The 11,951-nt window shown below is 42.3% G+C and overlaps 1 protein-coding gene across 1 annotated transcript; it reads left to right on the top strand.

The window, feature by feature from the left end:
- The first annotated feature begins 533 nt into the window (after positions 1 to 533).
- Positions 534 to 11,680, top strand: LOC146695054 (uncharacterized). Its single transcript, XM_085478507.1, has 3 exons — positions 534 to 716; positions 10,782 to 10,966; positions 11,060 to 11,680. Exons 1-3 carry the CDS (start codon positions 534 to 536, stop codon positions 11,556 to 11,558), a joined length of 867 nt encoding a protein of 288 aa, XP_085334633.1. The 3' UTR covers positions 11,559 to 11,680.
- The last annotated feature ends 271 nt before the right edge of the window (positions 11,681 to 11,951 follow it).

An 11,951-nucleotide genomic window follows, 5' to 3' on the forward strand; every position in this document is an offset into this window, starting at 1 on the left:
TTTAGGTCAGGTGACTGTGGAGGCCAGGCCACCTTGTGCAGCACTCCATCATCACTCTCCTTCTTGGTCTTCTTTAGCCCTTTCACAGCCTGGAGGTGTGTTTGGGGTCATTGTCCTGTTGAAAAGTAAATGATGGTCCAACTAAATGCAAACTGGTTGGGATGGGACGTCGCTGCAGGATGCTTTGGTGGTCATGCTGATTCAGTGTGCCTTCAGTTTTGAGTAAATCCCCAACAGTGTCACCTGCAAAACACCCCCACACCATCACACCTCCACCTTTATGCTTTACTGTGGGAACCATGCATGTAGAGAAAATCAAGACACGGCCACAAGAAGTGGAACCATAAGTGGATGCTGTGTCAAGCGCTACGAAGACAACACATGGTATCAGGAGTAAAAGTGAAAGAGTGGAAGTGATAGCCGTTCAAAATTCTGTTTGAGATGGAAAGTTTGAAGCCACCGGAAGGACTGAAACTGGTGGGGGAATGTGGCCAGCAACTGGCGGTGTTTTAAGCAGCAGTTTATATGTATATATGGCTGCCATGGGACTGGACTCTAAACCCGATGCCAGGAAAATTGCATTGCTGCTCACGGTAGCTGTTCCTCAAGCCACTGAAGTCTTCAACATGTTTGAGTTTGAGGAAATTGGTGACAGGAATAAGTACGACAAAGTGGTTAAAAAGTTTGATGCACACTGTTCACCACAGAAGAACACAGTATATGAAAGGTATGTTTTCTGATCTCGGATGCAGCAACCAGAAGAGACTTTTGATTGCTTTGTGACTGATTTGAAGCTAAAGTCACAGTCGTGTGAGTTTGGAGAGCTGAAAGAGTCTATGGTTTGTGATCAAATTGTGTATGGGATCCATAATAAAGGTACTAGAGAACGGCTGCTCAGAGATTCCCAACTAACTCTGGATGAAGCAGAAAGACTGTGTCATGCAAGTGAGTTAGCCCTGCAGCATGCAAAGACATTTAATGAGACAAGTGTCACTGCAGTACATGATAGTGCAAAAACAGCTGTGGTTAAAAGAAATTAAGGAAGAATATGTCACAAAAGTCCAGCAAAGAGGATACACTGTACTCCTGTAAGCGATGTGGTGCCAGACATGAACCTAGACAGTGTCCTGCTTATGGCAAAAGATGTTTAAAATGCAATGGAAAAAATCATTTTGCCATACAATGTCTGTCTGAAACCAAACCCAAATCGGTGCATTTAGTGACTGACTTAAGTGAGACTTTCTTTGTGGGCATAGTGTCACTTGGGGATGTAAAAACTGAGCATAATGAAGCAGAAGACAGCGAGAGACGCTCAGATTATGAAGACATGTGGAGTATTTCACTCCCAATACAAGAAACTTTGGTGACACTAAGGATTGATACATGTAAACCTAATCAGCATGACAGAGATCAATGCTATGAAACCAAAGCCCAAAATAATAAAGAAAAGAGTACCTCTAAAAGACTACAATGGGAAGAATATTGAAAGCAGTGGTCAATGCAGACTTAAAGTGTCAATAAAACACAAAGATTATGATGTATTGTTTAATGTTGTACCAGAGGGTCGTGAATCGCTGCTGGGTGGCGTGACATCCAAAAGATTAAATCTAGTAGAAAGAGTGTACCACATCAGCTGTGCAGAAGCAGCAACTGGACAACGAGGAGCAGGTGATTACAAGGTGTTCGCTGTTATGTTGATGATGTGGTTATTTGGGGCTCCACCCTACAAGAACATAATGAAAAACCGTTAAAGGTGCTGCAACGGGTGAGTGAGAATGGATTAAAGCTCAGTCGTGACAAGTGTCACTTTGGTGTAAAGGAAATAACATTTTTGGGAGACACATTCTCTGCTGGAGGTATTGAGCCAGATGAAAGAAAAATAAAAGCAATTGCAACCATGCCACGGCTGACAGATAAGAGAGGTGTGCTCAGAGTGATGGGAATGATCAACTTTGTTGGAAAATTCATACCTAACTTGTCAGTGAGAACATCAGCACTACGGGAGTTACTTTGTGATTCCATGGAATTTAAATGGACAGCGAAGCATGAATAAGAATGGAACGATTTAAAGACCACACTGACAACGCGCCCAGTGCTTGCATATTATGATCCAAATAAGAGTCTGAAAATCTCAACAGATGCCTCAAAGGATGGGCTTGGAGCTGTTTTACTTCAAGCTGAAGAGGGGAGCTGGAAACCAGTTGCTTATGCTTCTAGATCCATGACTAAGGCTGAAACCAAATAAGCTCAGATTGAGAAAGAATGTCTTGGGCTGGCATATGGACTTGATATTTTTCACTGTTATGTACAGTATTAAATTGTGTGACTCAAGATCTGGTAGAAGGGAAAAAAGATTGCTATAGAAATCTACATTATCCCAATTGGGACCATAAACATTAGCAAGAATGACTGGCTTGTGTAATGATACAGCGGCCATTCTTATCCCTAAGAGCTTTAGACTCCCCATACTGCACATCTTTATGTATTAGAATAACCACTCCTCTGCTTTTACTATTGAAATCTGAGTGAAAATATTGTCTAGACTCTAAGAAGTCTAGACTGATCCTTATTCATCAGGATGGTTTCCTGTAAATAAGCAATGCGACTTTTCAATGTATTGAGATGAGAGACTATTTTGTTGCGTTTAACTGGATGGTTTAGTCCCCAGAGATTTAGCTAACCAAAGTGGTGCTGGTCAGTGGTCCGTTTACTGAGGGCATAGTAAGAGTTTAGCAAAGAATGCGGTGTTGAGAAAATGTAGCCCATAAAGGAAGAAAATGGGAAGAGGGGAGATGTGTTGGGGTGGGGTGGGGGGGGTGGGGGTGGGGGGGGGTGGGGGGGGTTATGAACATAGAAAAGCAAGGCACCGATAACTATAACAGCAATAGCAGTAGCTGTTTTGGCCATTCATAGTTACTCCAAACTATGTGTTGTCAGTGCAGAGAAAAAAAGGGCGAGCGAACAGTCCTGGCCCTGGACATGTATATCAAGCACTCGTTAACTTTGCACGTTTTGGGTCTTTAAAAGTAATTTAAAAGTAATAAAAGAAAACCTGAGATGAGCTGCTGTCACTTCTCATTCATTATTTATGATTATGATTATCCACAAACTGGTTTTCAGTTTGTCACATTTATTTTACATGAAGAAGAAGAACATAAAGTTAATTTGCTATGGTAACTGGAGGACTCAAGCGCAGGACTCTTTCGCTCAAAGAAAGAATGGGGGTTTATTCAAAAACAACAAGTGAAATGTGTGACAGTGGAAAAGTGCTATAAACAAGGGTGCAGGGATCAGGTCTCCAGGGAATCCACAGGGAAAAGGAGGGTGAACACTCTCTTTTCTTCTGTCTCATTAGTGTCTCACGCCTCTCTCACACTGGACTTTTCGTAAGGAACAAGAGCAGGTCCAGGGTGTCTGTACACAGGGAAACAACGTGTTAGCACAAGAAGCAAAAACCAAGGAAATTATAGTGTCCTAGCCAGGATTTCACTGACACGACTAAAGCAACAATCCAGCAAAGAGCGGTCTCGCTTCTTCCCTTAAGCAGAAGCTGGTTAATGAGACGCAGGTGTTCACCATCTCTCAGGTGTGTTTGGCAAAGGCGGGAACCCACAATGAACTCCGCCCAGGTGACAGAGGGAGGGAAAAACAATACTTAAGCCCACTTGGAGCAGAATAATTCTCAGGCAGATCTGCTGGACCGAGATGAGTTACTGTTAGTTCTCACTCATTATCTATGATTCATTGTCCACAAACTGGTTTTCAGTTTGTCACATTTATTTTACATGAAGAAGAAGAACATCAAGTTAATTCAACAGAGTTTTGTTTCATCCTCCTAATAAGTTGATGCACCATGGTGTCATAATAATGTCAAACATATTTCAATAAACCATCAAATGCATTATTGTGTTTGTTCATAATGTATTTCTAATATGTTACAATCACCTGGTACCATCTGGAGGTGCAGAGACAATGAACAGCACAGCTTGAGCTACAACTCATGTTTGAAATGCCTGATTAATGAGAGCATGAGAACACACACAGAGCTCCTCACTTCCTACAAACAGTAAAACGGCAACTTTAAGGGAGTAAAACGATTTGAAATCAGCACCAACAAAAATATATCAAAATGTACCAAATTATATATGACTGGATATACAGTATTTATATTCAAGTCCTAGTTATTGTTTTCACACTGTCTGATTTCTGTATTTTTTAATTAAAGTTGGGATAAACATTGAATAACATTCTCAATAAACAGATTTTAGATTGATAAACTTCATTCATTCAGTTATTTATTTATATATTTTGTTACCAGCTCTGTTTGCCTCTCTGACTGGTTTTCAGGCTTGTTATTGATTTGAATGGTGGATTTCTGCCTGCTTCTGGTTTCTTTGACATTTGCGACTGCGCCCCTGTGAACTGTTAACCTGCTTATTGTCAGCATGACTATTGATCACAGTCCTGAAAGATCATGTGTGAACAGCAGATGATGTGAAATGTTGAGCTGTACTTATTGAGCTGTGCTAATACTTTGAAATTCTTCAGCTCACAATCTCAACATGTTAACCAGACCCAGCTTCACATGATAGATTTTCTATCTGCCTCTCACCACATAAAGCTCCTCAGCTGCACAGGGAAGTTCTTCAGAGGGCAAAGAAAGTCATTTATGCATTAGCATCTCCTGAAGTGTTGGAAAAATGTTAGTGTCTTATGCAAAAACACTGAGTTATGATATTATTTGACAGATTTTAGCAGCAGGACAGCAGTTTGTGTTGTCCAGCAGACAGAGGCCCACTCAACACTTCACAATTCTCTAAAATAAAAAGACAATTTTCCAGAGAAGTGAACTGTTCATTTTTAAAACTACAACTAAATAGAGCTCCACTGAAATCTACTGACTATTCTGTTTATAGTGTGTTTGTGTGCCCATGCGTGAGGGGTGGGGTATATAAAGTACCACAATTTCCCCGTTCAGATTCTGTCGAAACGTTAGACTGCTGATTTTACAAACTATCTCAACAGGAAGCCGTCCTGAGGTGAGTCACATTCACATTATCTTTTGGAGGAGATCAGTTTTAAGGAAACTGCATGTTCATGTGCACAAATCAGAATTATGAGACAGGAAGTTACACAAAGAAGTTTTACTGATTTCTTTGGGGTTTTTTTTTAATGTTTGAGGTGCTTTTATATGAATGACATGGATGTTGTATAAATGAAAACCCAATGGAAATGTCTGTATTAACTTTTTTAACTGAAAGACCCTGATGATGATGATAGATTCCAGTGTTGAATCTAATATATGCAACAGTGTATATGGACATACAGTTAGCTTTTTATCAGGTAAACATCAGTAATTAAATTAAACCCCTTTTTCACTAAAATCATATTATTGCTGAAATTACAGAAATGCTTTTCTGTTATCGTTTCAAAACTACCAAAGATCTGTGTGTGTGTGTGTGTGTGTGTGTGTGTGTGTGTGTGTGTGTGTGTGTGTGTGTGTGTGTGTGTGTGTGTGTGTGTGTGTGTAAATACAAAAGGTTACATTGGTTAGCTTATATCATGTTAGAATAAGAACCAGATACTGGTGTGTTTCATTCAGGTCAGTACTCAATATTTCATGTGATTGTGCTGCTGTTCAAACTCTTGTTGACTTTACAAAAAGTTAATATAATTTACATCAATGACAAATTGTAAATAAAGTACTGCAGTCCTTTGCTCTCCACCCATCATTTGAATGTTTTCAATTTTAAGGTAGTCAAAATACAAGATATTTATATGCAAAAATCAGTGTTTATTTACATCATTTATTTACACCAAAAACAGTTTGTGTATTGGCGATACGCAGTGAGAGGTTTTCGTAGCAGCAATGCTGATTGTTTTAAGTACCAAATTCTGCATTCAAAAATAATTTTATATTGTCTGGGAGATGGAAATGAACATGTGCATTTCAATAAAATCATCCTTTTTCTGAAAAAATGTATTTGAGTTCTACCGAGTTGGCTTTGAAATGCGCTGTGATGCACTTTTAGGTTACATTTCTGATGCCACAATATTGTTAAATAATTCAGTTCAGCAAACGTTTTATCTTCAGCCTTGTTTTCATCTTTAATTTCAAACTGATATGAGAGCAATGTTAACATGCTGCATATTCAACAACTGTTTTTCTTTACTGCAGAAAAAGTGAACGAATTTATTTCAGCAGCTCCGTCACACAGAGAGAAACCAGAGATGGAGTTTTTCACTTTTGTGATTTTCAGTAACATCTTCGTCTTCCCGCTTTTGACCATAATTGTCATCTGTTGTGTGGTATGTAAATTTTGACTATCATTAATCACTTTTATATCAGTCTGACTGTGAATGATATGAAGAGTCATCTGAACACATTTGGAGTGCTGCAGACATTTAATCATTATTTTGACTATTTTGATGATTTTGATCATTATTTTGATTTTAGATATGACATTCCTGTTGCTCTATAACTTACAATAAATAAAGAGGTGAACAAACACAGTATGCAGCCGTGTAGCAGGCAGGTTAAGACCCAACATGCAGGACTAGTAAACTCAGAAACAGCTTAATAGCTGGTTTAATGAGAATCAAGGTGCAGAACAAGGAAAGTAGGCTGGACATCAACTAAAAACTCTTTCACTGGTAAATAACACAGAACTCACTGGATGCACAGCTCGAAGGAATGAGGGGGGATGAGACAAAGAGAGACTGAGACAGGAAATTAACACTGAGACAAACCTGATAAGGACAAAAGGGAAAATAAAACATGGAGACACGACTGACCTGAGGAACCACATAGGGGAACAAAGAGAGACCAAATACAGATGAGACTAAATGACAGACAGGGAAACACAAGGGATGTTAGAATAATAAAGGGTCTCAAGGAACAAAATGAAACCAGGAAAAGATTAAACTAAGATACCAGACCTGGAAAAATAAAGGAAAATAGAGTAAAAAGACTTGAAACTTAAAAACACTGAGTCAACGACCTGGGATAAACGATGTGGTGTTCATAGATAATTGGCAAACCTTCTGAGGGAAACCTGGTCTTGTTAAGGGGAGAAGGCATCCATCCCAATTTGGATGGAGCAGCTCTCATTTCTAGAAAATTTATTAAACCCCCCAAAATATGACTATCCAGACTTAAATACACAGAGAAACACAGGGGAATTACACACAGGTGGTGGACACAGCTGGGAATAATCAACAAGACGAGACAGAGGTAAAACTGAACACACTCACATGAGACGCAGACCTTCACAATAAAACAGGAACAAGAAACCATCACACTAAGACGCAGACTCGACATAGAGAGAATGACACATGGAACTAAACTAAACCTGCAAAAACATGACAACTCAAAATACTGGGTCAAACTGACCCAGAACCGTGACAGACTGAATGGCCCGTAGCAATGGGCCAGACACCCCTTACTCCCGGAGCAACCCCCACAGGAGGGACACAGTCGAATGCCTTCTCCAAGTCCACAAAGCACATGTAGCCTGGTTGGGCAAACTCCCATGCACCCCCGAGTATCCTCGAGAGGATAAAGAGCTGGTCCAATGTTCCACGACCAGGACAAAAACTGCATTGTCCCTCCTGTATCCAAGGTTTGACTAACTTGACTCCTCTCCAGCACCCTGGCATAGACTTTCCCAGGGAGGCTGGGGAGTGTGATTCCCCTGTAGTTGGAACACACCATCCGGTGCCCTTTCTTAAAAATGGGAACCACCACCCCGGTCTGCCAGTCCAGGGGTACTGCCGCTGGTCTCCAGGCAACAACAACAACAAGACGTGCCAGTGGGATTGAGGAGATCCTCGAAGTATTCCTTCCACCGCCTGACAATTTTCTCAGTCAAAGTCAGCAGCACTCCACCGGCACTATACACAGTTCAGGTAGAACACCGCTTTCCCCTCCTGAGTTGCCTGACAGTCTCTTCGAGGCAGTCCAAAAGTCTTTTTCCATGGCCTCTCCGAACTCTTCCCACACCCGAGTTTTTGCTTCCGCCACCGCCCGTGCCGCATTTCGCTTGGCCTGTCGGTACCTATCAGATCCGGGTGGTCATTCCTCCCAATCACACCCTTCCAGGTCTCACTGTTGTTGCCCACATGAGCATTGAAGTCTCCTAGTAGGACAACAGAGTCCCCAGGGGGAGCACCCTTCAGTGCCCCACCCAGGGACTCCAAGAAGGCTGGGTACTCTGAACTGCCACTCGGTGTATAAGTACAGATGACAGTCAGGACCCGTTCACTGACCCAAAGGCAAAGGGAACAAACTCTCTCGTCCACTGGGAAACCCCAACATCCCAGCAGCAAGCCGAGGGGATACCAAGATACCTACCCCAGCCCAATGCCTCTCACTAGGGGCAACTCCAGACTGAGACAGAGTCCAGCCCCTCTCCAGGAGACTGGTTCCAGAGCCCAGGCCATGCGTTGAGGTGAGCCCGACTATATCTAGCCGGTACCTATCGACCTCACGCACTAGCTCAGGGTCCTTCCCCACCAGAGAGGAGAAATTCCATATCCCAATTGCCAGTCTTGGTAGCCGGAAATTGCTCCGCCAGGCCCTACTCACACTGCACCTGACCCCTACGGTGGCTCCTGTGGGTGGTGGGCCTGCAGGAAGATGGGCCCATGTCCCTTTTTTGGGCTGTGCCCGGCCGGGCCCCATGGACTAAGGCCCAGCCACCAGACGCTCGCCCTCGGGCACCCTCCCCGGGCCTGGCTCCAGGGCAGGGCCCCGGTAACCCTATCCAGGGCAGGGTGAACTGTTCTCTTGATGGTCTTTTCATGGGGGTCATGGGAATAGCTCTTTATCTGGTCCCTCACCCAGGACCAATTTGCTATGGGAGACCCTACCAGGGGGCAAAAGCCCCCAGACAACATAGCCCCTGGGATCCCTGGGACACACAAACCCCTCCACTTTCATTCATTTGAAAGCCTGATGCTTAGCCTTGTCGAATGTGCAGCGTTCAATACTGTCGACCATAATATCCTATTAGAGGGACTAGAACATGCTGTAGGTATTACAGGTACTGCACTGCAGTGGTTTGTATCATATCTATCTAATAGACTACAATTTGTTCATGTAAATGGAGCGTCCTCTTCACACACTGAGGTTAATTATGGAGTTCCACAGGGTTCAGTGCTAGGATCAATTCTGTTTACATTATACATGCTTCCCTTAGGCAGCATCATTAGAAGACATAGCATACATTTTCAGTGCTATGCAAATGACACCCAGCTCTATCTGTCCATGAAGCCAGATAACACACACCAATGAGTTAAACTGCAGGAATGTCTTAAAGACATAAAGACCTGGATGGCCGCTAACTTTCTGCTTCTTAATTCAGATCAAACTGAGGTTATTGTACTCGGCCCTGAAAATCTTAGAAATATGGAGTAATTTTTGACCAGGTCATGTCCTTCAATGCACATATTAAACAAATATGTAAGACTGCTTTCTTCCATTTGTGCAACATCTCTAAAGTTAGAAATATCCTGTCTCTTAGTGATGCTGAAAAACTAGTTCATGCATTTATTACTTCCAGGCTGGACGACTGTAATTCATTATTATCAGGAAGTCCTAAAAACTCGCTGAAAAGCCTTCAGCTAATCCAAAATGCTGCAGCAAGAGTACTGACAGGGACTAGAAAGAGAGAGCAGATTTCTCCTGTTTTGGCTTCCCTTCATTGGCTTCCTGTTAAATCCAGAATTGAATTCAAAATCCTGCTCCTCACATACATGGTCTTAAATAATCAGGCCCCATCTTATCTTAATGACCTTGTAGTACCATATCACCCTATTAGAGCACTTCGCTCTCGCTCTGCAGGCCTACTTGTTGTTCCTAGAGTATTTAAAAGTAGAATGGGAGGCAGAGCCTTCAGTTTTCAGGCCCCTCTTCTGTGGAACCAGCTTCCAGTTTGGATTCGGGAGACAGACACTATCTCTACTTTCAAGATTAGGCCTCAAACTTTCCTTTTTGCTAAAGCATATAGTTAGGGCTGGACCAGGTGACCCTGAATCCTCCCTTAGTTATGCTGCAATAGACGTAGGCTGCCAGGGGATTCCCATGATGCATTGGACCATATCTGTTATTAACCTCTGTCTCTCTTCCACAGCATGTCTTTATCCTGTTTTCCTTCTCTCACCCCAACCGGTCGCAGCAGATGGCCGCCCCTCCCTGAGCCTGAGCCTTTCCTGTTAAAAGGGAGCTTTTCCTTCCCACTGTCGCTGTACAATATAAAGCACGTTGAAGCGACTGCTGTTGTAATTTGGCGCCATATAAATAAAATTGAATTGAATTGAAAATAAACAGCAAGTCAAATGTACTTAATCACTAAAACCTTTGATACCTTTGATATTATGGGGCGACCGTGGCTCAGGGGGTTGGGAAGCATATCTGTAACCGGAAGGTTGCCGGTTCGATCCCCGGGCTCTCTGTCCTGGTCGTTGTGTCCTTGGGCAAGACACTTTACACTACCGTCTACTGTTGTTGGCCAGAGGGGCCGATGGTGCGATATGGCAGCCTCGCTTCTGTCAGTCTGCCCCAGGGCAGCTGTGGCTACAACCGTAGCTGCCTCCACCAGTGTGTGAATGCGAGAGTGAATGAATAGTGGCATTGTAAAGCGCTTTGGGTGCCTTGAAAAGCGCTGTATAAATCCAATCCATTATTATTATTAACATCACTGTGTATTTGTTCAAAACTTCTTTGAGATAATATGAGATGCTTCTCTTGTATTTTCTGACTTTTATAAATATTTCTGCAGGTGCGAAGAGATCGGGCCCAGATCATTTATTACACAAACCTCCTCATCTCCAACGTAATCCAGTTCTGTGCAAGAGTCTATTTGATGCCCAGACCAGAAATATGCTATTATGACATCGCCATTGCTTTTTACTTCATCAGTGTGATGGCCAATGTTTACTTCCAAATGTGCCTTGCTGCTGAAAGGTAACAGTGTTTATTACTGTGTTTTTGTGTACTTGCATATATCTGGCTGCATATTCTGTGATATTTAGAGAAATCGTCTGTTTTCTGTTGCAGATATTCCCTCATCGGCTGCCCACTGCTGGCCTGCATCAGACAAATAAAGCGTTCTCTGCTGGTCTCTGCTCTGGTCTGGGCCTTTTGCATTATCACTGTAGTTCCTGCCACAGTCTTTGAAGAGTTTATAATCCCCCCTATTTTTGCTCTGCTCCCTGCTCCTCTGATCATCGTCTGCTTAGCTGGAACCATCAAAGCCCTGCGTGCTGCTACCTCAGTGCCCACAGAGGAAAAACGGAGAACTGTAGGAACTCTTGTTCTGTTGCTGTTTAACTACTGTCTGATTGTGATTCAAATATGGATTGTTGGATTGTTTGGTGCTCCCTTTCACTGCTGTTTCATAGAAACTGTGGTGTTTAGTTTGTTTCTGCTACATCCTTTTCTGGACTTGATTCTGTCTGTTTTCATGCAGAGAGGTTGCATTGACAAGCTGCTGGCATGTCTGTGCTGCTGCAGGATGGACAGCACTGCAGCAGCTGTCAGCACCACATCAGTGTGACTGATGGCAGCACAGAGAGGTGGACTGATGTAGTCAGAGTTCATTGGAGAGAGGAAAATAGAGAAAATCGTTTGTGAGATTGCTGATAAATTAAAAAGAGAAAATTGTTATAAGTGTCAGCTGACAGTAGATTTAGCTTCTGGTTTTTAAAATTGTTTATAATATTAATTTCTTTATATCAATATTACTTTGCTTTTATATTCAGATAATATTGTCAGTGATATTCAGTTTTTATTTCTGGACATGTTTGTGTGCCCTCACAATATTTTCTTTTCTGCTAATCTGCTGAGGAAGGGTGAATAAAGTTTTAATTGTTATGCATAAATAGTAATATTGTACTGCATAAAAGTCTACCAGTATGTGAATTTCATTTAGCTTTCTTGTGTTCTCACA

Source organism: Copadichromis virginalis, linkage group LG13, assembly GCF_057382275.1.
Source record: "Copadichromis virginalis isolate Kocher_CV1m ecotype Utaka linkage group LG13, C_Virginalis_male_GT1.1, whole genome shotgun sequence".
In the NCBI taxonomy this organism is placed as follows: domain Eukaryota; kingdom Metazoa; phylum Chordata; class Actinopteri; order Cichliformes; family Cichlidae; genus Copadichromis; species Copadichromis virginalis.

Bases quoted from the DNA above. Each gene is read 5' to 3' on its own strand.
- LOC146695054 (XM_085478507.1), top strand. From the start codon at position 534: ATGGCTGCCATGGGACTGGACTCTAAACCCGATGCCAGGAAAATTGCA. The intron at 717-10,781 runs GTATATGAAAGG...ATATTTCTGCAG, and splicing joins GTTCACCACAGAAGAACACA to GTGCGAAGAGATCGGGCCCA. The intron at 10,967-11,059 runs GTAACAGTGTTT...TTTCTGTTGCAG, and splicing joins ATGTGCCTTGCTGCTGAAAG to ATATTCCCTCATCGGCTGCC.